General features: G+C 32.8%; 1 protein-coding gene across 1 annotated transcript; it reads right to left on the minus strand.

Moving 5' to 3' along the window:
- Positions 1–3,054: 3,054 nt before the first annotated feature.
- On the minus strand, positions 3,055–7,678 carry LOC100812067 (uncharacterized methyltransferase At2g41040, chloroplastic). The gene is made up of 8 exons (XM_003546547.5): positions 7,337–7,678; positions 6,272–6,372; positions 6,017–6,157; positions 5,615–5,696; positions 5,191–5,384; positions 4,949–5,060; positions 3,613–3,717; positions 3,055–3,404 (listed from the first exon to the last, which is right to left on the minus strand). The coding sequence occupies exons 1-8, from the start codon at positions 7,496–7,498 to the stop codon at positions 3,276–3,278; spliced, it is 1,026 nt and encodes a 341-aa protein (XP_003546595.1). The 5' UTR covers positions 7,499–7,678; the 3' UTR covers positions 3,055–3,275.
- Positions 7,679–24,496: the final 16,818 nt, after the last annotated feature.

A 24,496-nucleotide genomic window follows, 5' to 3' on the forward strand; every position in this document is an offset into this window, starting at 1 on the left:
ATTTGAATATGTTTTTTATTTTTTGGTCACCTTTGTATCCGGTGGCAAAAATTACTATATCTGTCTCTAGGGGCTTTCTCCATCAATGATTACACCTTCTCTACATAAGCTAAAGCTTTGTGATTTCTTCATAAGAATGGATCCTTCTTTTAGTTTGTCAAAGAAGTTATCAGGAAACACTCCAAGCAGACATGTGAAGAGATCTTGAAGAAAGCTGTGATTGGGTACCAATCCATACTTCTTTAATGACAGCTTCCATTTTAGAATAGTTTCAACAAGTTTAGAAATTCCCGATCTCTGCAAGTTAATAATAGAACTATATATGAATACATTGTTCTTTACTTCTAAACTACAAGTATCAATATGAAAGATATATGTGATAATCTGGTATTTTTGGGATAAATTCTACTTATAAGAGGAGAAAATGAATCTAAGGTAAAAACTTACATACAGTACCATGGTATGGTACCATAAGTACTGTTAGGGTTATTTTCCAATCAGATTTGTTTCATGCATTACCAAGGTGAAATTTTAAATTTAATTTTAAAACAACACCAACAATACTATGATATTGTATCTAAGTCTTGTCCTCAAAATATAAAATAAATAAATTTTGTCCATAAACTAATATCAATTTATCTACTTTAACTTTTTAATAAATTCTGATCTAATTTCTCCAAAATTTGAGATACATAAATATATTTTAGGTTAGAATAGAATCTCAATTATTTTTTTCAATACTTACGAACAAGTTTATTTAAAAATGATGTCATTTATTATTACCAGTGGTGAAAGTAAAGTGTCCACAAGGCCAAGTAGGAAGGGTTCTCATGGCTTGTGAATTAAAAGCTCCGCAAAGCGATTTAAGAATAAGAATCCAACAATAATACTCCAAATGTCAAAATATCCTTCATTTAATTAAGATTTTAGTTCCAATGACTCCTTTTCATTCCTGGTATCAAGTTTCAATACAGGATAAATTAGGAAAAAATTTAATTTTTAATTTAGATTGGTGTAATTAAATGTGATTAAGTAACTTTTTTAGTTAACATGACTACTTTTGTTTAGTGAGAAACAGAATACAGATATACCAAGGAGATACTTGACAAAACAGGAAACAGATAAATGAAACTAAGACTTCCTCAAATTATAAAACAAAAGCATACCAAAGGAAACAAACTATAAATACATACCTCTATGGATAAATTCTTGGTATCTTGCATAGCAATATGCCAAGTTCCCTTGGAGCAGAAGGGCCTGCCATTACCACCCCACAATTCCCATGATTTCATTTCTTCACTAGACTCTCCAGCATAATCTATATCGATGACATTGGAGTTGAACCTAATGTAAGGAATGAGGGGAAAATGTTCAGCATAGGAGTTAAGATAATCTAGCACTTGGTTGTGACTTGGATTATGTTCTTTAACTGAAGAAGGCCATGGAAAATCTATAAACTGGTACGTTGGTTTAGTGTTTTGGAGTTTCGTGGATTCCATGGTATGTCTCCGTAGTCCTCCAACACCATTATCAACTTCAAAGATAATTGGATTAAATCCAAACTCTAAAAGGTACGTATTTGCAGGCAACAAGGCCACTTGTTCCTGCCCCAATAATTGCAACCCTTCTTTCCATTTCAGCAATGGAGACAACAATTGCAAGGAACTCTTTGCTCCAATGGTCAAATATTCAGGCTGTAGTATTTTGAACTGAATGCTTGAGAACTATAATAATAGTAAAATGGGTTTGTACCAGACTAACATGATTTCAGAAAAGTTTAAACTTAAAAAATAGAAATGTTCTTTGCACAGACGTGTGCAGTTTTGTTATATATGAGTCTGACTGGTTTATATAAATCGTGCAAGGTGGGGAACAATTAAATACTATATTTTTAATATGAAAATAAATAATATATGTATTGACTATCTCATCGAATCACAAAGAATGAATTTCTATTATTAGAATTCGTAGGGCCCTAGTTTTAAGAATCCTTAGCTAAATCATTTGCAGAACGGTTTTCTTTTTCAGTCTGTCTATTATATATATTTTGGCAGCTAAATACCGTACTGCAATTATATAAATACAAAAGTAGAAAGATGAATGGTCAAAGGAACCAAATAATCTAAAGCACAAATAATGCTTCATGCCAAAAGCAAAGTAGTGTTTCTTAATTGCATGCTGAGCTTTATTTTAAATAAGCTTTAATTCCTGTTTTTTTACATGCATTGTAAATGTACGACTAAAGGAAGGGTAATGTGAGATTTAATTCCATCCGACTAAAATGAACACTGACGACATACTGCAATGTCTAGTGGTATCCAATACAGGACTTGGTGACAATATCAGAAATGCAGCCCCCAAAATGTCAAGAAAAACCTTTGTTTTGAAAAGCCACTTGCATGTAACCGTAGTCACCACTTTAGAAAGCTTATTTGAAGCTTTAATTGCACGAAGGTTAAGTAGAACCACTCGCAGTTAGAAATAAAAGAGTAGAAATGAGCAGTTCTGACAGCATTATTCCTTACTTTCCCAAATGGTCAATGTAATGACATAGATTTCGATTTCCGGATACATAAGTTTATAACAAAAAATATAAATTGCAAAACTAGTTATCAGGAAACTCTTGTAAAAAATATAAGATAGCTTGTCTGTCTAGCGTGAAAGCTCTTTTCATCTTTTGGAAAAGCCAAGTCTTATTAATCCATAATGTCGTTCTTTCATATAGCCACCACCTAATCTCTAATTCTCTATATAGAGAGATAGATAAATGAACAACCAATATAGAGCACCAAATAGGTTGAAATACAGCAGGTAAGTAAAATCCAAGAACCATGCTGCTTCCGCCAAAGCAAGAGGCCTAATATGCAATGATAATTTATCAAAGCACAATATCATGTGGACAACGCTACAAAAATAGAATTGAGTTAACATGGTCACCTTTCCAATTTCAAGATAGCACTTTAGACACACAAGTCACAACAGGCTACATGTCATGAACTCTCCCCACATCCTTAACATGACCCGGCACAATCCAAATTATTTCTCTTTTGGCACTTAAACAGAATATGTGTTCTTTACGAAAGTTGTCAGAATTTGGATATATTTTTACAACCTGTGAACCTTTACACCAGACTCAGGTTTTGACCTTTCCATTTCTCATTTATTTACAATTTCTTTACAGATGAAACAAGTGATACAATACATTATACATACATACAGAAGGAATTGATAAAATGCAGGGGAGAATGAATGTTATAAATAGATCAGACCCAATTTTACGGCTTCTGAGCTGTGAACATAATAAAAGCCTGCTGAATTTTGCTTGAGTAATTGGTAAGACCACATGAGGTGCAAAGGTCTTTGATCTCTTCCTCTGTTAGATAGCCATAACCTTGTGGAATCCTCTACAAACCAAAAAACCTTTAAATCAATTTGGTTGGGACTAAAGGGAAACTTATTAAATGGTAAAACACCGTCTAATTTATTAAATCAGGAGATAATCAAGTAGTCACTCAAACAGATAAGTCACGTAAAATGAACATTCAGCATGCAAAATGTTGACACTTCAGAATATATGACAAAAGATCATAGAAAATTATTATCAGAGTTTACCTCTCTGAAAGGGCGTAAAAACCAGGGAGTTAATGAACTATAACGCAGAAAAGTGCTTCCAACAAATACTCCACCACTTTTTAGTACCCGGGTGATTTCAGCTACCTATAAAAAGTTTATATTGGGAGTGTCATCATGAAAATTACAATATTTAACTAGTGTGAAACAGATATGCCAAAGAACAAGCAAATAATATAGATCAAGTAAAATCAACACATTGATGATAAAATATGTGAAAACCATAAAATAAGGAAATCGCGTCTCATGATTAATTGTTTTAGAATTTCAGGGTAAATATTAACAGAATGAGCTTATCGAGACAGGTAAGTGATTTAAAGTAGTGCACACAACTGCGGCACTAGCACCTTTAGACTGCAGCAGGAACTATTTGTCATGTTACATCTCTTCACAAGATTAAAGTCGCATTCAGAAGATAGAGTACCAGGTAACAGAAGATTTGTTCATGTGTTTAGTTCAGCTATTCATTTTGAAAAGAAAAAAATAATCATTCATTTTTTTAGCCAAGAGAATCTTTGAAAAATAAGCTATTATTTCTCCAAAATAATTTAAACCAAACATACACTTAAACTGCAGGTGTTATTCATAATATGTTGGAGATCACTCATCACCTAAAGGCAGCCCTCACCTTACAAGCCAATTTTGTAGGATTGAGTTACGCCCAAACCCATATTCTAAGATAATAAAACATGCTTAACTTTCGATATACAAAACATGCATCTTTATCTTTGCATGTATCATGTATGCATCTGTATGCACATTACAGTCATGTATATTGACCAATAAAATCAGGGAGGGAAGAACTTCCATTTTATTTCTGTGCATCTGCCTCAATACAAAATATTAGATTCAGACACTCAATCAGGACAACTTTATAAAGCAGAAATTTCTGCCAGTTACCTCTTTCTAATCTCCTCATATATCCCTGGAAGCAGAAGTCTAGTATTTATGATGCAGTACTTTAGTTATGACATTGGCACAATAAATATTCTGTTTAGCAAACATTTCTTACTTCAGAAGAACCAATTAAGTAATTGACTTGTATATATACAAATCCAAGCAAATATATATTAGTTTCAAGTTCATAAGGTAGCTCTACAAAAAGTTGTGCATTTTAAGTAAAAATGCATCACAACAAGATGTAGGAAGACATGCATTTTAGAGTGAAATAGTGAATGGAAGGCACAGCCTTTTTGTCTAAACTGGTTTATGTTTTTATTTGACATGGGCGCACAAAATGATACCAGTCTAGTAAAAAGGTTATCCCAACCCAAACATACTACTTTTACACACAAAGACATGCTGACACAGCACTTACAGCATTGGAGGGAGACGGCCAGCAATGCAAAGCTGCACCAGCATGAACAGCATCAACTGAACCTGATGGGAACGGAAGTCTAGAAACATCTGCCCTTACAAGAGCAATATTACTGCAAACAATAAAGGAAACAGTATTACGGGCATCCATATCTCCAAATACAAACAAAAAAAAAAAAGAGAATTTTTCATTCTTCAGTGACATTAAATTAAAAATCAAGTATAGGATAAGGAAAAGAATACGTGGTTGAAAGTGTGTCATCTTTCTTAATGAATTCATAACATTGCCGAAGCATATTCTCAGAAAAATCTAGTGCTATGACTCCAGAATATGCTCCAGATTTGGCGAATTTCCGGGAAAATAAACCACTACCACAGCTAACATCAACAATTAGTCCACCTTTAGCAGATTCAAAGTACTCTTGAGCCATTTTGAACTGCATCACAAACAAAATGTATTGAAATTGAACTAAAATGCGGTAAGCCAAATGCCAGAGCAAAAAAGAAAAAAAGATATAGAGCCTCAACTTCCATCCTGTGATACATTTATTATTAAACAAAGTCAGCTATGTCTACCAAAATACTCTTTGACAAGTACCAAGAAACCTGAATATTATTTTTCATGTATTGGCACATTTCAACTACAGGACAGGCTGTGGATGCATACCTCTTCATCGGGACCAGGAAAGCCACTTTGCCTGAAATTCTGACGCCAACCTCTTTCATATAAGAATGAAACCAGGGGACTCCTAATAACAGGTTAAACACACAGGAAAACATAAGAACTTTCCCAAACAATTGGGGCATGCAGAAAACTGAATTATGCAACTTATGTCACATGTTAAAACAATAACTCATAAAAATGGCAAAAAGAAGAAAACAAATCCTCTAATAAAAAACAAATGGAAAAAGGGACATATAACACAATATTGTTGATAAACTGGTATGTGAAACATAAGATAAAAATTGCTCAGCAAGGATATGTACCTGACACCATTATATTACATAGTATCAAGGGGTTATAACACATGTCAGTCTAATTTCAGTGTAGTTATAACACTAATCATACCTGAAAAGCTCAGTCCGAGCAGGTTGAATTTCAGTGTAGTCTCTCAATCCAGCAGTTACAGTTAGATCCAGATACCTGTCTTTGCTAGAATATGACTTCTTACATCTCTTACACATGAAACCAGACCTGTAGATTGCTGGTCTGAAGTTCAAAAACCATTTAGTTAATTACAACAAGTACGACACAGGATTTTTGACACATGATATCTGCTTCAATTACACCTAACATCATGCATGTGATATCTAGCTGACTTACAAGTTAAGGCCAGAAGGACCTTTTCTTATCAATGGTTCATAACATACAGGGCAAGCGAAGATGTCTGCTTCAATTGCTTGATCCTGCTGTGTACCTAACTCCTGAAAGAAAAATTAATAAAAATCCTAACACAAGTCAGAGTTTTTTGTTTATGGCCTTGATATAAATTGATATTGGCAAAAAACAGATATCATATAGGCTATAGCTGTCTCAAATTTACTGCATTACGAAAATTTAAAATTCTTGCAAATGAAATAATTGACAACTTATCAAAAAGTGCCTTGTAGTGTTCATACAACTTTTGCCAAAAGAAAAAGAAAAAGAAAATTGGCCATACGAATTAGTAGTATAAGTCATGATTTTAAACCGTACTATTACTGATTGCAATTGCAAATGCGGACCGAAATTTGAAATCATGTACCACTTAGCAGCTCATTTATGCACCCGTCGTCCATACCTAACTACTTGAACATCACATGACGAAATCTCTCAGGCAACAAGCAGAATAAAATAATTTCAAATATTTTAGAGGAAAAAAAAAACCTTGTAAATGCCTATTTTGGTTCCTGAATTTGTAAACATAATTTAGTTGCTGAAAGAATAAAAATTCTGACTTAGTCCTTGAACATGTAAAAAGTGCAACAATTAATGCGTGTCATAAGTTTTGAGAAACCAATTTGATATTAGGTTGTATTTTCCAGAATTATTTTGACATTAAGTTTTAAAGTTTGGGACCAATTTGTTATTAAGTTGTAGCCATTTTTGCACTTTTTAGATATTTTGAGACTCAATAAGAATTTTCATTCCTTCAATGACCGAATTGACACCAGTTTACACATTTCAAGGATCAAAATGATCATTTACCCTAAACCGTGATCATACCATATATTTGTTAAACTCAATTCCTAAGAGAGAAAAAATCAATTATAACGGTAAGCTTAATAGCATGAAAGGAGCATGATATTCAGCCAAAAGAGCATGACAAATATATCTAAGTGGCAGTGTTGCGTTAAATAGGGAAATTATGAATATGATTGGAGGAATGAGGGAAGGGGTGAAGTTTACCGATTCTGCGGCAACTGCGGATATAGCACGAATGATGCTTTGGGTTTGAGAGCGGAAGCGGCGAGGGTGAAACTGAGATTTAGAAGAAAGGCGAGGGCATCTCAGAAATTCTAGTTGATGCAGAGGACGAAGGAAAGGAGGATTAGCAACAGACTTGGCCATTACTATAGAATGGAGCTAGAAACAGCAGACTAATCAGCGGGACTGGTCCCTCCCTTCCTTCTTTCTACCTCCTACTTCTCCAGAGAAAACTTGTTGGTTGATTGGGAGCCAGACAAATATTTAAATACTAAACCAGAAGAAGTAAGAAAAGAAATAAATAAAAATAACCAGATTGTGGTTGGTCCCTCAAGACGTGAAGACCTAATAAATTGATTTTTAAAATATAAAAAATATAAATTTACTCCGTGTGACAAATCAATCATGTCTAAGTTGTAATGTTCAAAAATTAATTTAATAATAATTTATATTTTCGAGAATTAATTTGATATTAAGTAATAAAAATTTGACATTAAGTTATAAAAATTAGGATTTGTCTTTAAATTGTCTATATAGTTAATTTGTCACACTTTTTACATATTCAATTATTTACTTTAAATATTTTATTTGTCAAGAATTAATTTGTCAGCATCTCATATTTTTGAAGACGAATTTCAATATTTACTCAAAAAAAAATGTCGGGGTGTGGTTATTTCCTTTTTGGATGGGGAAATTACATTTTCTTAACACAATTTTTAGGGTAAAAATATGTTTTTCCTCCCTCAGCTTTTGAAGATTTTTGTTTTTAATCTTTGTACCTAATCTTCACTGGTAGTAGTTGTACAAAAACAAATAGAATAGAATAGGACAAGAAGATAAGTACTTGAATTATAAGACAATTTTTATCATGTAATTGTTGAATGAATAATGGACAATCCTTTTTTAATACTAATTATACTAATATAATATACATGAGGAAAAAAGTTTATGCACAAAACCCCATGTATAGTAAGTTTGTTGATTCTAATAATAATTATCTTAAAAGTCAGATAAACGATGATTTGTGATTGAATGATATTATAAATCTATTCTACATTGTCAATGCATGGCTATTAAACTCAATATACGTTATTATTATTATCTGAATCCAAAATACAAAACATATACAAGTTAGTTATGTGGCAGACGATAATGTAAATTCAAAATACATGACATGATAAGGTTATTCCAACTAATAGATAACGTGCATTATAAAATACATGTCACTCAATATACATTATTATTATTATCTGAATCCAAAATACAGAACATATACAAGTTAGTTAAGTGGCAGATGATAATGTAAATTCAAAATATATGACATGATAAGGTTATTCCAACTAATAGATAAGGTGCATTATAAAATACATGTCATGATAAGGTTGTTGCAACTAGGAGATAATGAGAATTTAAATTTAGTGTTTCAAATTTAGATTTGTGTTTCTATAGAGAAAACATGGGTGGAAAATAAGACAAAGGTGGAGATATATGTGCCTTTTGAACACTTTGTATCTTAAACAAAAAGTTATCTCATGATTTTTCAAGTAACAAAAAGTTGAATTTTTGTTCTGTCCTCATCTGTTTAAGTTGTGTTGTCTCACAATCCTTTTATCAAACATGAAACAAAAATATTTGTCATATAGAGTACTATAACTTTTAGCAAATCAAAAATACTCTTATATTTTTACATTAACATTTTTAGTCCTTATTGTTAAGTATTAATGTTAAGTGATGACGTGGTATCTAAGTTGATAGTCATGCGACTTGTCATGTGGAATACTAATCTGATGTGGTAATCAATGTAATTTTTTTAGATAAATTATGTTTTAGTCTCTTATCTTTTCATGAAAATATTACTCATGCTTAAGCCTTCACATTAGGGATTGCTTAAGCCTAGATCTGCAACTTCGAAAATGCATAATAAAGTCCTTTCATGGCTTCTCAAGGATTCCAAAACCTCAATGAACTTTATATAAAACCAACATTTGAGATTCAAAATGAACAATTTCAAACAATAAAATTAATTACAATTCAAAGAACAAGCTTAATTATCTTACTTGTTCAAACTTAAAATGACTTTGTAAAGAAGGAATGGAAAGAAGTGAGCTATGGGTCAAAGAGAGAAGTTTTCCTCCACTCCCACAATAGTCACACTATAGATGCATCAACAAAACACCAAAGCCAACCAAAACAGAATTAAAACACTAAAAAATAAGTTTTTCCATGAACTTCCATGGGTGTTTAGAGAAAAATGAAATTACCACACTAAAAGACACAGTTGAACACCAAAAAGAAGAGAAAAGAATTTCCTTAGAGCACAAACACCAAGCTCCAAGTCTTTAAGATTTTGAGGTTTCTTGAGGAGGGAGATCAAGGAGAAAAAGACAATTCTTTTGAATAAGAAATCAGAATTGTGAAGCTTAAGGAATAGGAGTGACGGACCCTTCTAGGTTTCTTTTAAAAACTTATCAAAATGGGTCTATTTTAAAATATATTATTGGCATGAGTATATTTTTAATTGAAGAGTAAAAATTTGACAACATGGCAGTCCAAGTCAGCTTCATGATTAGTGCAAAAATAGCCAAATCTATTTGTTGATTTGGTGTACTCAACTGAAATTGACAAATACAAATGACCGTCGTTATTTCAGTGTGATCTTAAAATAAGTTAGATCAATGTGTGCTATATATTATTCAATCATATAATGTCATGTGTCTTATTTATTTTATCACGTAAATGATTAAGTTTAATTTTTGATTTTTTTTTTTTACAATTGAAACCTAATGACCTTCTTGCAAATTTGATATTTTTATTTTTAATGCATTTTAAAAAGACATTTTAATTCCTAATTAATTCCTAATCTTCCTAATTGTAATCATAACCTTCCCTAATTAATTCCTAATCTTTCCTAATACTCACAACCCATCACCATCTCAAAACACGTTTTGTTGGAGAGCAGATGCCTATAATTCTTTAGAATGAATTGTTTTTTATATATTGCCTCTATCACCCTCCAAACGTGATATAAATTGAGAAGAACCCTGATTAATTGGATCAATAATCAAGGATATATCAGCTAGAAAAGTTCTTTTTCACCTACTGATATAAACATGCACTAGCACTCTATTATTGAAACAAGACATTAACAATTTGATGAATCTTTCCCTATGCAAAACATTTACCAACAGAGATAATATTGTTTGATAAGTTATATTATAGATAATATTGTTTGGTCCAATTTAAGTTGTCTTTTAATTCCTTCACATTTCATATAGCTGTCAGATTCTAATTAACTTTAATTTTGCTAATATATCTCCACCCAACTTTATTGAATATAGCAATAATCATAAGTCATAATCTTATTAATTACTTGATCCAATGAATTTACATCATCTTATTAATAAGCGCACCACAGATACAACTTTGTTGAATTTTCCAAAAGTCTAAACTAATGAGCGACAGAAAGGTAATGTTTCCACTTTCTAAACACGATGGAAGAGAGAGGTTGGAGCGGTGGAAAAGATTGGTTCCTGACGTAGTGGCACTGAACAAACTTAGAAGATGGAGATTGTAATTTTTGAGGTGTTGGATCACATTCCACCGCTTCATGGAGGTGCTTTGGGATGGGGATGAGGTGTGAGTTCCAAAGATTAGGAATTAATCAGGAAAGGTAAGGTTTAAAATTAGAAAGATAAAGAATTAAGTAGGGATTAAAGTGTATTTTTAAATACATTAAATTAAAAATAAAAATATCAAATTTCATGATACCACAGTAAGAATTGGTATTCTTCAAGCCATGCTAATCTTCAACAATTCGACACAAATTAGTAACTGTCGAGGGAATCTCACCGGAAAAGCTCAAATCCTCCGGAGGGGGATTGGAGATTGGAGAGCACAACCCATTTTTGTGGTGGCTGTCGTGGTGCCATGGAGGTGGTCTCGGTGGCCACTAACTATCAAGGATGAAAGGAGCTGTACGGAGGCTATAAGGGATTGGGGTAAAAAATATCATGCACAGAGAATGTATGGTATAGTTCTAAGGATGAAATGAATCTAATGGTAATTAAACTTATCCAAAATAGACCATTTAGGAAGGTGGTTCATGCTAACATGGCCCTATAATAGTATAAATATTAAATTTAGTGTAACTCTATGGAACCTTCACATTTTAAAAGGGTTTTAGAAACTTGATATGTGTGAACCAATAGATTACAGTAACCTAAAATATCGATTCCACATTATGATAAGTTAATAAATTTGAAGCTTTTGTAGTTTAGTCCCTCTTGTAATTAATTTTTTTAAAATTATTCTTTTAAATTAAAGCGTAATGTTGTTCGTGGTTAACTAAACAGATAGAGATGCAAAGTACAATCCTTTGTACTTTGTAGGATTTCGGATACTATGTGGGTGCACTAAAATCTTCTTCTTCTTCTTGAGGATGTTGGTTGGTGCTTTTATGATGATCAATGTTTGCAGAATCGCGATCTATCTCATAGGATTGTTTGGTTCTACGCACCAAGGAACTATCTCTGTGTTGAATCGACATCATGATGGATGGCTAGTATAATCGGAGAATCATTTGATTTTATGCCGCAAACCACTTAGGCATGGGATCTGCGATCCCATCGGAAGATTGTGGGAATGATGAAGAGTGAGCGTCTCTATGAATCCCAGGGTGGCCCTATCTTACTCTCTCAGGTGTTGTATAGTTTTCATTGCTAACTTGCTTTTGTGTATTTATGTTTTCTGTAAAAATTTTGGGAAAGGAACTAGATAGACCACTAGTGGTTGTAGACTTTTTAGTTTAGATTTAGCTAAGTGGCTATAATAATAGTGAGACAAGACATTATGTTGTTTCAGATTGAGAATGAGTATGGAGCACAGAGTAAATTTACTTGGACTCGTTGGCCAAAATTATGTGAACTGGGCTGCAAAAATGGTTATGGAAATGGGAACTGGGGTCCCCTGGGTGATGTTCAAGGAAGATGATGCACCAGATCCTGTGGTGAGCACTCTCATTCTTCCTCATTCTTGTAAGTTATGTATTGTTGTCCTCTGATACAACATCGACATTTGTTTTTCTTTTTACATGAGGAAACATCACATGATGCACAAGCCAAGCATAGTTTTGTCACATTTCCTTCCCAATAAACAATAAACAATGAGTATAATTAACTTGCAAGCATTCTTTATGGCACGATGAGCCAAGGTCTGGGCATATATTTTGACATTCGAAAGAAGGCCAGAGGTTTTACAATGCAATTATTTGCCTCTTCCATTTTCATTTTAATCTTTCATTAGCATGGATTATAAACTGATGATTGTCCCTATAAATTCTTTGTTTACCTTTGTTTTTTTAGATGTTCTTAACAAGGACTATGCTCAACAACAACAAATCCACTTTAACCATAGATTCTTGAATTAGAATTTAAGTCTCTCCTATCACGTAATATATAACAACTTTTCAACCGACTTGCTATTCTTTTTGCTTTTCTCTTTAAAACATGTTCTTCTTAATCTACTTGTAATTATAGTCTACTCAAGGGTTCATTAGATATTCTAAACTTAGTCATTTCTTTTTCATTTAAGTGGGTGGGATTAGGGAACTATATATGGACATTTGTCATGAAGTGATTTTTGGGTCCAACTATTGCATGTGAATGTATGTATACATGATTTTGATGATATCAAAAGAAGAATCAAACAAGGCTCATTTTGCTTCAAGATTAATACAAGATTGTTTCAACAAACAAAGTCTTAATTCAAGATTTCTTCAAGATCAAGCCTTGCCTCAAAATGTAGAGATTTCAAGTCATCCAAGGCACATGTAATTGATTACCAATACATGTAATCGATTACCAAGGCACATGAAAGTGTGTAATCGATTACACATCATATGTAATCGATTACCAAAGACTCTGAATGTTGGGAATTCAAATTTTAAATGAAGAGTCACAACTGTTCAAGAAAAACAACTGTGTAATCGATTACACTAATTCTGTAATCGATTACCAGAGAGGATTTTCAAGGAATATCGCCAACAGTCACATCTTATCATTTGGATTTTGAATGACCATCAAAGGCCTATATATATGTGTGACTTGGGACGAAATTGAAGAGAGAGTTTTGCTTGGCAAAAATGTCTTATCCTCTCAAAAGAAAATGAGAGAGATTCTAAGAGAACTTCATTGTAAAATGCTCTCTCAAGAACTCTTGGGCAAACACTTGCAAATCCATTAAGAGTTCATCCATGGATCTTCATTGTAATATTCTTCTCTTGAAGAGAGAATTCTTCTTCCATTCTTCTTACTCAATGAAATTAATTAAGGGACCGAGGGTCTCTTGAGTTGTAAGGATTCCTGAACACAAGGGATGGGTTGTCCCTGTGTGGTTCAGAAGTTGTAAAGGATTTTACAAAGATAGTGGAAATCTCAAGTGGGTTGCTTGAGTACTAGATGTAGGCACGGGTTGTGGCCGAACCAGTATAAAACTGTGTTTGCATTCTCTCTTCCCTTATCTCATTTATGTTATTGCAATCAATTTTGCCTTGCATGTTTAAAGAACATTATTAAATTGATTGTTGTTGCTTCTTCTGCATTCTAAGCCTATCCCTCTTAAGATTATTGAGGCCACAAGGTCCAACAAGTGGTGTCAGAGCGGAATTCTTGTATAAAGTTTAAAAACTTCAAGAATAGATATGGCCTCATCCAAATTTCCATTTTCTGAGGAAAATTCTATCAATAGGCTCTTATGTTCAATGGTGAGGGTTATCATCATTGAAAAACCCGAATGCAGATCTTTATTGAAGCCATAGATCTAAAGATATGGGAAGCCATTGAATTTGATTCATTTATTCCTACAATGGTAGAGAAAATGCAACTACATAAAAAAAACTAGAGAAGAAAGAAGATGATGAAAGAAGAAAGAAGAAGGTTCCTCTTTAGCCCCAAAATGTTGAGTGCGATCAACTTGGGCACATGAGATTCAATTGTCCTGTGTTTAAAAGAAGAATGGAAAAATCTGACAAGATGAATTTCAAAGAGAAGAAAGAAAAGAAAGGATATATCACTTGGGAAGATAATGTCATAAATTATTCAAGTGATTTAGAGAAGAAAATCATAAGTCTGGGTATCATGATGAAAGACTATGAAAATGGAGAAGAGCAAAGTCGATACATTGATAACAATTTCTCCAAACACATGGCATGCATCAAAGTTTATTCATATTTCTCTCCAAGATAAATGAATATGTGATTTATGAAGACAACAAACGAAGGCCACATTTTCCCCCAAGAAAAGTGAATATGCGATATATGGAGACAACAAACAAAGGCCACTTGATCAACAACCCCAACAAGTAATATCAAATGATACCAACAGGTCACTTGTCTTTGATTGATTACTTTTGATGCTTGTTTTCTACTTGAGTTTAGACCGTTCTTGATTATTGTGATTGAATTTGATTGACTGTGTTTGATGATTGATTGATTGTATTTTTTATTGTGTGTTTGATTGTATTGTCTTTGATGTTTGTTCCTGATTGAGTTTTTGATTGTTTTTTTTAAAGAATCTATTAAACTTTTCAAATTAGTTTCATGTTTTAAGAAAGCTATTTCAAATTTAGAAAAGGAAATTTTGAAATTGAAATTTGAAAATTGAAATTTGAAAAGTTAAATTTGAAAATTGAAAATTAAAGTTTGAAATTTGAAATTAAAATTTGGAAGTTGGAAGTAGAAGTTATTGGAAGTTGAAAGTTAAAAATGGAAGTTGGAAGTGGAAGTTACTGGAAGTTGGAAGTTGGAAATGAAAGTTATTGGAAGATGAAAGTTGAAAATGGAGGTTGGAAGTTGGAAGGGGAAGTTATTAGAAGTTGGAAGTTGGAAGTTGGAATTTGAAAATTTAAAATTTGAAATTTGAAATTTGAAATTTGAATATTTTTTTAATAGAAATTATTGTGCATAGTTAGTTGATTGTAAATTTAATTAATTTGATTTGAAATGTTTGATGATTGATTGTATTTGATTGTGTTTGATTGATGTGCTATTGTACTTGGTTTTGCTTGATTAATATTGAATGATTGTTTTAATGCCTTTTGGTATCACTTGATTCTCATACATTGCAATCAACAAGATAAAAGATAAAATATATGTATGTAATCAACAAGTAGTAACATCTTTCTCCTCTTTATTCATGATTTGTTTTTTATGTTGACAAAGGGGGAGAGAAAGATAAAAGATAAAATAGTAAGAAAAATTATCTATTCTTTATGAGACAATTTGTTTACATATGAAAAATATGAAATCTTCAACTGTCTCATATAAGCAATCATTGCAAAACCAAGGGGGAGTAAACTATATGCAAATAGATATTTTTTCTTTGTTGTTGCTCCTAACCTACAGGTGTTTGTCATCATAAAAAAGGGGAGAATGTAAATCATGAAGATTTTGATGATGTCAAGAAGAATTAAGAATTTGCTTGAGAAAGGGGGAGAATGTAAATCATGCAAGCTTTGATGGTGTCGAGAAGAAATCACATGTTTGTCATCATCAAAAAGGGGGAGAATGTGAATGTATGTATACATGATTTTGATGATGTCAAAAGAAGAATCAAACAAGGCTCATTTTGCTTCAAGATTAATACAAGATTGTTTCAACAAACAAAGCCTTAATTCAAGATTTCTTCAAGATCAAGCCTTACCTCAAAATGTAGAGATTTCAAGTCATCCAAGGCACATGTAATTGATTACCAATACATGTAATCGATTACCAAGGCACATGAAAGTGTGTAATCGATTACACATCATATGTAATCGATTACCAGAGACTCTGAACGTTGGGAATTCAAATTTTAAATGAAGAGTCACAACTGTTCAAGAAAAACAACTGTGTAATCGATTACACTAATTCTGTAATCGATTACCAGAGAGGATTTTCAAGGAATATCGCCAACAGTCACATCTTATCATTTGGATTTTGAATGACCATCAAAGGCCTATATATATGTGTGACTTGGGACGGAATTGAAGAGAGAGTTTTGCTTGGCAAAAATGTCTTATCCTCTCAAAAGAAAATGAGAGAGATTCCAAGAGAACTTCATTGTAAAATGCTCTCTCAAGAACTCTTGGGCAAACACTTGCAAATCCATTAAGAGTTCATCCATGGATCTTCATTGTAATATTCTTCTCTTGAAGAGAGAATTCTTCTTCCATTCTTCTTACTCAATGAAATTAATTAAGGGACCGAGGGTCTCTTGAGTTGTAAGGATTCCTGAACACAAGGGATGGGTTGTCCCTGTGTGGTTCAGAAGTTGTAAAGGATTTTACAAAGATAGTGGAAATCTCAAGTGGGTTGCTTGAGTACTGGATGTAGGCACGGGTTGTGGCCGAACCAGTATAAAACTGTGTTTGCATTCTCTCTTCCCTTATCTCATTTATGTTATTGCAATCAATTTTGCCTTGCATGTTTAAAGAACATTATTAAATTGATTGTTGCTGCTTCTTCTGCATTCTAAGCCTATCCCTCTTAAGATTATTGAGGCCACAAGGTCCAACATTGCACACAAAGTTGCATATTACAAGACAACTACACATGGTCACTTAAATATAATAAATTTGAGAGGAAGAGAATTTTATCTATATGTTAATTGGTTTAGTTTACAAAAGTCATGTAGACCTAGTTTGGTATGCTATTTGAGCATAGAAATAGAGGGAATCAATTGGTCATCAAATATGTGCATTACATCATAAGAAAACCTTGAATATGTCTGAACCCTGAAATAGCTCTAGAATTTCATATTTAATTATTAAGTTTTGATTTTCATTGCATCTAACTATTTTTTGGGATCAAAATGGTTTCAATTACAGTTGGAAATTCAACAAGTGAGTAAATTCAGTGGGTTTAGTGCAATCATTGAATTATCGGGAGAAGCATAAAAAAGATATAACCTATGACTTATCAGCAAGCTCCATACTTCTCTGGTCTTGTGGGATCCATACTTCTCACCCTAGGAGCTAATCTTGTCTATGACTTATCAGCAAGCTCATTAGAATGATAACTAACAATCTGAATGTTGGTTAAGCCTGAATAGTCCATACCTTGTTGCTGCCACAACCTTGTGAGCTATCCTACAATAGAGACAAATTTTATTAGAAAATGTAGACTAACATTAGATTTGTGATTTGTACAGAAGCTTAAGAATCTATTTATAAAATATAAAAGAACACAAGTTGTGGTATTAACACCATAAATGCCCTATCAGCTTAAAGTTCAACATTCCATGTTGCCAACTCAACTTTTTTTGCTTGTAGTTCAATATCAATTTCTATCCATTTTAATCTCTTTAGTCTTTAGTTCATGCTTTTAGTAATTTACGTCAAGAAAGAACAACTCTTACCATTTGTAGTTTAGGAGAATATATGGACCTCTACTTTATGCACTAACTTTGTATTCCTTCATCAAAATCTATTCCAAAAAAATAATAATGAAATATGTCCAACTTATTCAATAATAGAAAATACAAATATTATTGGTAGAAAGTTATTAAGAGGCTTATGCAATGTACAAGACTGTATCTAATTATGTTTCTTTCTTTGAACTAAATTGTTTGGTTTTGGAGAATTTATTATTCATACAGGGGAGTAGGGTTATGTTTACTTTGTAAACAATAATCATTTAAACACAAAGCATTCAAATCATCCTATTCCCTAGAGTAAAATATTGTAACAAGACTTCATGGGGCAATCAACATGAAGTGCTCTCATATGTTGTTTGAAAAGTCAAAATTTAATTTTTTTGCTAAGAAAAATTGTATTTGCAATGATAATGAAAACTTAGTTCTGCATCATTCACATTCTAGAATGGTTGTAATTATAGTGATAGTGGTAAGTTGATTGTCTAGCACACTTTACACAGAAAGACAACCACACATATTCATATGTATAGCTTTGTCATACTCAATTACCCATAGCATATACAATAGCTAGGTGGAGTAGAGACTACTAATTATAACCCTGAAAAAGTTCATCACTAATTTGGGTAGCAATATCACAAACATAACTATATCCTTGGGGAATGAAAGCTTCATAAGATTTGGAGGCAGCACCAATTTCTTTCAAAGTGTCAAAATATTGAGTGACAATGACCATGTTTAGCACATCTTTTGCAGTTGTATCAAGTTGTACCAGGTACATGAGAATCCCAACACATCATCTCTCAAGCCATCCACAATTTCTTGACATTGGCAAGCAATATGTTAGGAACCAAGAATTATAATGATGAAGAAAAGAAAGAATTTTCTTGAATAGAAAGAAAAGAACATAAAATAGAAGAGAAAACTCTCCTCCAAGGGTTTTCCCTTCATAAAAGATTTCTCCTTTCACAAAAAGCTAATGCTCAATTTACAATGACAACAAATTCGCCTTTCTCCTATCTTTCTTTCCCTTTTTATATCCAATAAACCCTTATAACTAACTAACTCATTAATTGTCTATCTTAACTAGCTCTTCCTTCTCCGTATATCCTAACAATACACCCCTCCTAAAAATCAACCTTGTCCTTAAGGTTGGAATTTGAAAATTGAAATTGTACATTGGAATGACATTTCCTCAAGTTTTCTCCAATTGTCGAAAGACATCATTAGCCATTGTGGCTTAGCTGGGAATGACCCACTGCCCTTGCATGCAGGGTTAAGTTTGGTGGTTCCAGTGGAGGTCGGGATGAAAGAAAATTCTGATTAATCTGGACCTCTATCGGTGTTGATGTAATCTTTTCCCACCTCTTCTCTATTAACATGTCATCAACTACACATGCATCTAAGTTTAGTAGTATAAATCCTACCACCCAATTTGAACTCCAAGTTTCCACTCCTTTTTTATGAATCCCATGTCTACAACCTATTTGGGCATGACCCACTATGTAAAAAGTTGGACCCACTTTATAGAATTCCAAAACTTCCCCTTCTTTTTTCCCATCCTTTAGAATTGAATCATTTACACTAACAGGATGTGCCACTTTGGTGTCCCTCCATAGGAAATCAACAATGAACTCGCTAGCCATTTTATGCAAACTCAGGTCTGATGGCTTTGATGGTGGTGGGGACAAGGGTGAACTCCGTATAACTTGAATCATCATGACTGCCTCTATACACCCATTTTTCCTTGGCCCCACTGTCAAGCTTTCATCCAAAGACACAACAAAGTTTAATGTTAAAGGCCCATCCAACAAGTTGACATTCCAAGATTCCAACACCATTGATGTTGCAACCTTCTTCATGATCGAATCTAGGTCCCACAATGATTTATGTTTCATTATAACAATCCTTTTATGGAAATATGAATCTTGAAAAGAATGAAGCTTGGCAGCATCATTAGCTTCAACTTCCTTCTTGACCAACTTTGGTATTAGGTTATCAAGAAAATGGTCTTCACAACCCATATTCTTCACTTTGTTTTCCTTGGGTTTCTCCTTCTTGATCAAAGGATCAACTTCTTCCTCAATCACAACTTTTCCATTTGTTGTTTCTCTTGCTACTTTTGCTTCATCATTGTTAGTTTCTTTTCCACCATAAAGTGCATGGTTCTTGATTATTGAACTTTTTTTACTTTGGTTTTCTGATTTCAAGAATTGCAATAGAGCATCATCACACTCAAAACTGCTACTCTTCATGTTAGTTCCCTTATTTGTGCTTCCATCAAAGGTGGGTAGCTCCACCTTTCATGTCCAAGAACTAGCCTTTGCTTCACTGCATTCAAGCCCACTTCCCTTCATGCTATTTTTGTCTTGTTGAGTCGCATGAGGATCAACCTCTTCATTCAATATCTTGCACAACATATGTTTCAGCTTTGAAATATTGGTTCTCTCTTTCAAGAAAATTGTGGAACTCTCCTTTTTTTGAGGTGGGTCTCTGTCTCAATTTTTTTTTCTTGCTTCAAGATACTTAATCTTTCAAAAATGTGATCCTATAGCGATCTCTGAATCTTTTGATCAAAGTTGTGGAAAATGACTCCCAATCTGAATCTGAATTATTTTGGTTCCATATGTAGAATCAATGCATCACAACACCCTCCATGCTCATGAATGCATATTGCAGCTTATGGAATGAAGGAATTTTTGAAAAAGCAATAAACACACTAAAACCAGAGATAGTGGGGTTGAATAGTGTGTATATCAAAGATATATAAACTATTGCAATATAAAAGCGAATATATATAGTGATACACACACACACACACACACACATGTGTGTGTGTGTGTGTGTGTGTGTGTGTGACAGGTCATCCAATGAGGATAACATAGATATTTAATGAAGATAAATATGGTCGTCCAGTGACTTGATAAAAGAGAGAATTCTTAAAACAGTTTTTCAAATAAACACTTTGAGTTAAAAAGTGATAGAAAGTGCTATAAGCATGCTCAATCAACCGTTATGGAAAGAAGTAGAAACACTCGGTTTATATTGGTTCACTTAGCCTGAGCTACGTCTAAATCTCCTTTACTCACTAGTAAAGAGTTCTCCTAATCAAAATTTGATTACAAAATAAGTATTTTAACCTATCACTCTTGGCTTTACAAGTATTCTTATATCACTTCTAGCATTTTCTTATACTCTCCCTGAATCTAAGAAACCCAAGTATTGTTTAACACTAAGCCACTCTTGGCTTTCACAAACAAAAGTTTGGATGAATACAAGTATTCTGCAACACTCAATGAGTGAATAACAAATTAAGCTTATATACAAAATTACTTTTCTTAGCTAAGAGTAAACAAATGAATATTGTATATCAGACATCTAGCGATTCTAATAGAGTTTTGCTTCAGATATTTTCTTGCTCTCTTGTAAGATTTTTTGTCATTCGCTTCCTAGTTAGAAAAGGCCTTTTATAGACTTCAGTGAAGGATCCGTTACGGGATCAACATCGATTCCTTGAAAAGACCGTTGTCTTACACTGAAGGATAAGGCGACGTGTCATGCTCTGATTGGAGAGGAATGAACCATAGTACAAACAACGTCATGTGCTTCTTGTCCATAGCAAAAGCAACCTTTAAGAGAATATTCCATGAAAACCATTTATGCTCTTCTATATAGTTCTTTTCTTAAATTCAAACGTTAGCAATTCAAAATAAAGAGAGGAAAATTGAATTTGTATAAAATAGAACATGTGCACTTCCCTTTTTCATCATTCTTAATCTTTTTGAGTTTTTTTGAGACTGGAAGCACAAGTTAACTAAAAGACAATGTATAATACTGATTTTCACAAGGGTGGACACTCTTTGGTTTTAGCATGTTGGACGCTAGATAAAACATAGCATTCTCTCTTGAATTGTGGATGATACTGAATATTGTTAAGTCATTTAACATATTGATCTTGTCCACTTATCAAAAACTCATTAGAACATTAATAATTTATACTTATTGTTATTCATCAAAATTGAAGGTGGATGAGATGAATGGTCATCCAAACCTAACAATTTGTTGTACCTCAAAGAATTTTCCAGCCCTAGCAATCCAACCAATTGGGTCTTCCCCCACAAATTTTGGTAGCTCCCCCTTACCCTAAATTTGTGCTTCCTCCTTTTCTAGCACTAGCTCTTCCTCGAAGATCCAACATGCCAGACCAATTTTTAGGAACCAAGAATTGAAATAATGAAGAAAATAAAGAATTTTACTGAATAGAAAGAAAAGAACCAAAAATAAGAGAGAAAAATATCCTCCAAGGGTTTTCCCTTCACAAAGGATTTCTCCTTTCACAAAGAGCTAATGCTCAAGTTACAATGACAATAAATCTATCTCTCCTATCTTTCTTCCCCTATTTATATCTAACAAACTCCACTAACTAACTAACTATCTAACTCATTAATAGTCTATCTTAACTAACTCTCCTTTCTCCTTATATCCTAACAAAATACCCAACCTAGAGAGATACTTGACTTGCCTCACCCTTGACTCACTTAATTTGCAAAATATTTTGTCTATGACTTCTCATTAGTTGCCACTCTCAATCTTGAAGCTGGTCACATAAAGAAAACATTAGAATAAATTAGATAAGTCAATCCATGAGTACTAGGTAGGAAAAGAAAACAGAAACAATGAGTAGAGACCAGATGAGGTTCATAAGTCAATACTCCATACAATTTCTGATTTAGCTTATATAAGTTATACAGGATTGAGTTGAACCTTGATTACTTGAAAGCTTAATTTGTACACTTGCTTAACATTATGAGGGTTAATTTCATTCATAGTCTGCTTTATGTTCTCATCTGGCTCAATATCAACAATCAATGTTTGAACATATTTTACACTGACAAGCTAACAGAACCTGTTAAGACAAGATAATATAAATATAGTAATCGCAAGATAATAGTTAATTATGTGTTAGAAAAAAGAGACAAGAGTAGTATTTTCTTCAACTTTAGTTTTTGTTGTGAGCTTTGGTCACGATTCCTATTGTCCAAGAAGTAATCCAATTTTGTTTCTTTAGTTAGCTTTTCAAATTTGATGTAGTAATGATGGTATTGTAGTAAGATTAACATTGATCCTTATAGTAATTTTGGTATAATCATCAGTGTATTTGTAGTCAGGCATCCATTTTGCTATCCACACACTGCAGTCATTCCTAACATGGTATATGTAATTAGGAAGCATAAGTATTATTAGAACATGAAAAAAAAAATTGATGTCTTAAAATTAAGAGTTTGTAGTCTCACGATCCATTCAACTATTGACCAAGTTCTCCAGGTTCAATCAATGGAAAGTTAGAAAGAATAGGCTTAACACCATCAACTACAAGGTCATAAAATGAATGGTCTTGTAAAATTTTATTCTAAATAGCCTACACATAATAAACATAGTCAAGTATAATTCATTAAGCATAACAAATAAATATTTCTTTCTTTATCTGTTTAAGTTACTTACAAATTTTTTAGCCTTTCTCCTCCGAAATTCATTTCTTGTCTTACTTGGTAGTGAATTCGGAATGATAAGTTTTTTCCCAATGATGCCAACAACAAGAAGGTACTAGTGTTTTTCATCATTAGTCAGAACAAAAATCTATAATACATAACAACAAATGTAATTGTTTATCATTTAAATATAAATGAATTCAACTTTCAAGTAATTTTTTTTGGAGAAAAAAATACCTTATCCAAAATATCAACATTATCCATGAAATCCTTCTTATAGTATCTAATAACCGTTTCAATCATTTTCGTTTTGTCCAATGCATATTGTTGCACTATGTATATTAACAAGAAAATTTAGTTTATATTTTTCATATAGTTGAATGGTAACATTGTATACCAAATGAAGGACAAAATCTATTATACCGCAAAAGCTATAAGCAAGAACAAAGCTATTGGATACATTGACTATACTTTTTCCTCACAACTCACTTTGCTAACAAGAAAGTTAAGGACCAACAAAAAAAAATTAAATTTAACATTTTAAAAATTCTAGTAAAACATAAGATTTGTATCGCTTCATTCATATTGTTAAATATTCTTACTTCTTGGTCAATCCTTTCTTGAGGCATCAAAGTCAACAACCTTTTCCTTTCGCTAGGACCCCAGGATAAGTACTTCATCAAAACCTCCTCTCTACCAAGAGAAACTAATAAATATCAAGTATATAAAGGAGAACCAAAAGTTGTGGATAATAACAATTTCACTTACAAACCTATGTGAATTGTCAGGCTTGCTTGTTTGAAACATAAGTCAGAATGACAATGACTGTGTGAATGTACGAATACCATACTAGTTAAACAAAAAGAAAATCTCAACCAAAACATTAATTGGTATTTTACCAAACTCCACCCTCAATTTTTAGAGTGTGATTTTTAATTCATGTACTATTTGTCACAATTTTTTGTGCATAACTTAATGCTTAAGTTCAAAGCATAATTTTAAAAATAGAATCGGTGATTGACCCGATTAAGACACTAGATCACTGGTCAAACCAATGGTCACTAACTCAATCGCTTGACCTAGATTTTTAGTTTATTTTTCTAATTATGGTTTTTTTTATTTCTTTAACAAATATAGGTAGATGGGCAAACCAATGAGTCACTAATTGAACCATGTTACCCATTGTTAGGACTTTTGGCAAGCGTACCAATTATCGTTGTAGGTTACACATTCATAAAAAGAGTTCA

This window comes from Glycine max, chromosome 15, assembly GCF_000004515.6.
Source record: "Glycine max cultivar Williams 82 chromosome 15, Glycine_max_v4.0, whole genome shotgun sequence".
Lineage (NCBI taxonomy): Eukaryota > Viridiplantae > Streptophyta > Magnoliopsida > Fabales > Fabaceae > Glycine > Glycine max.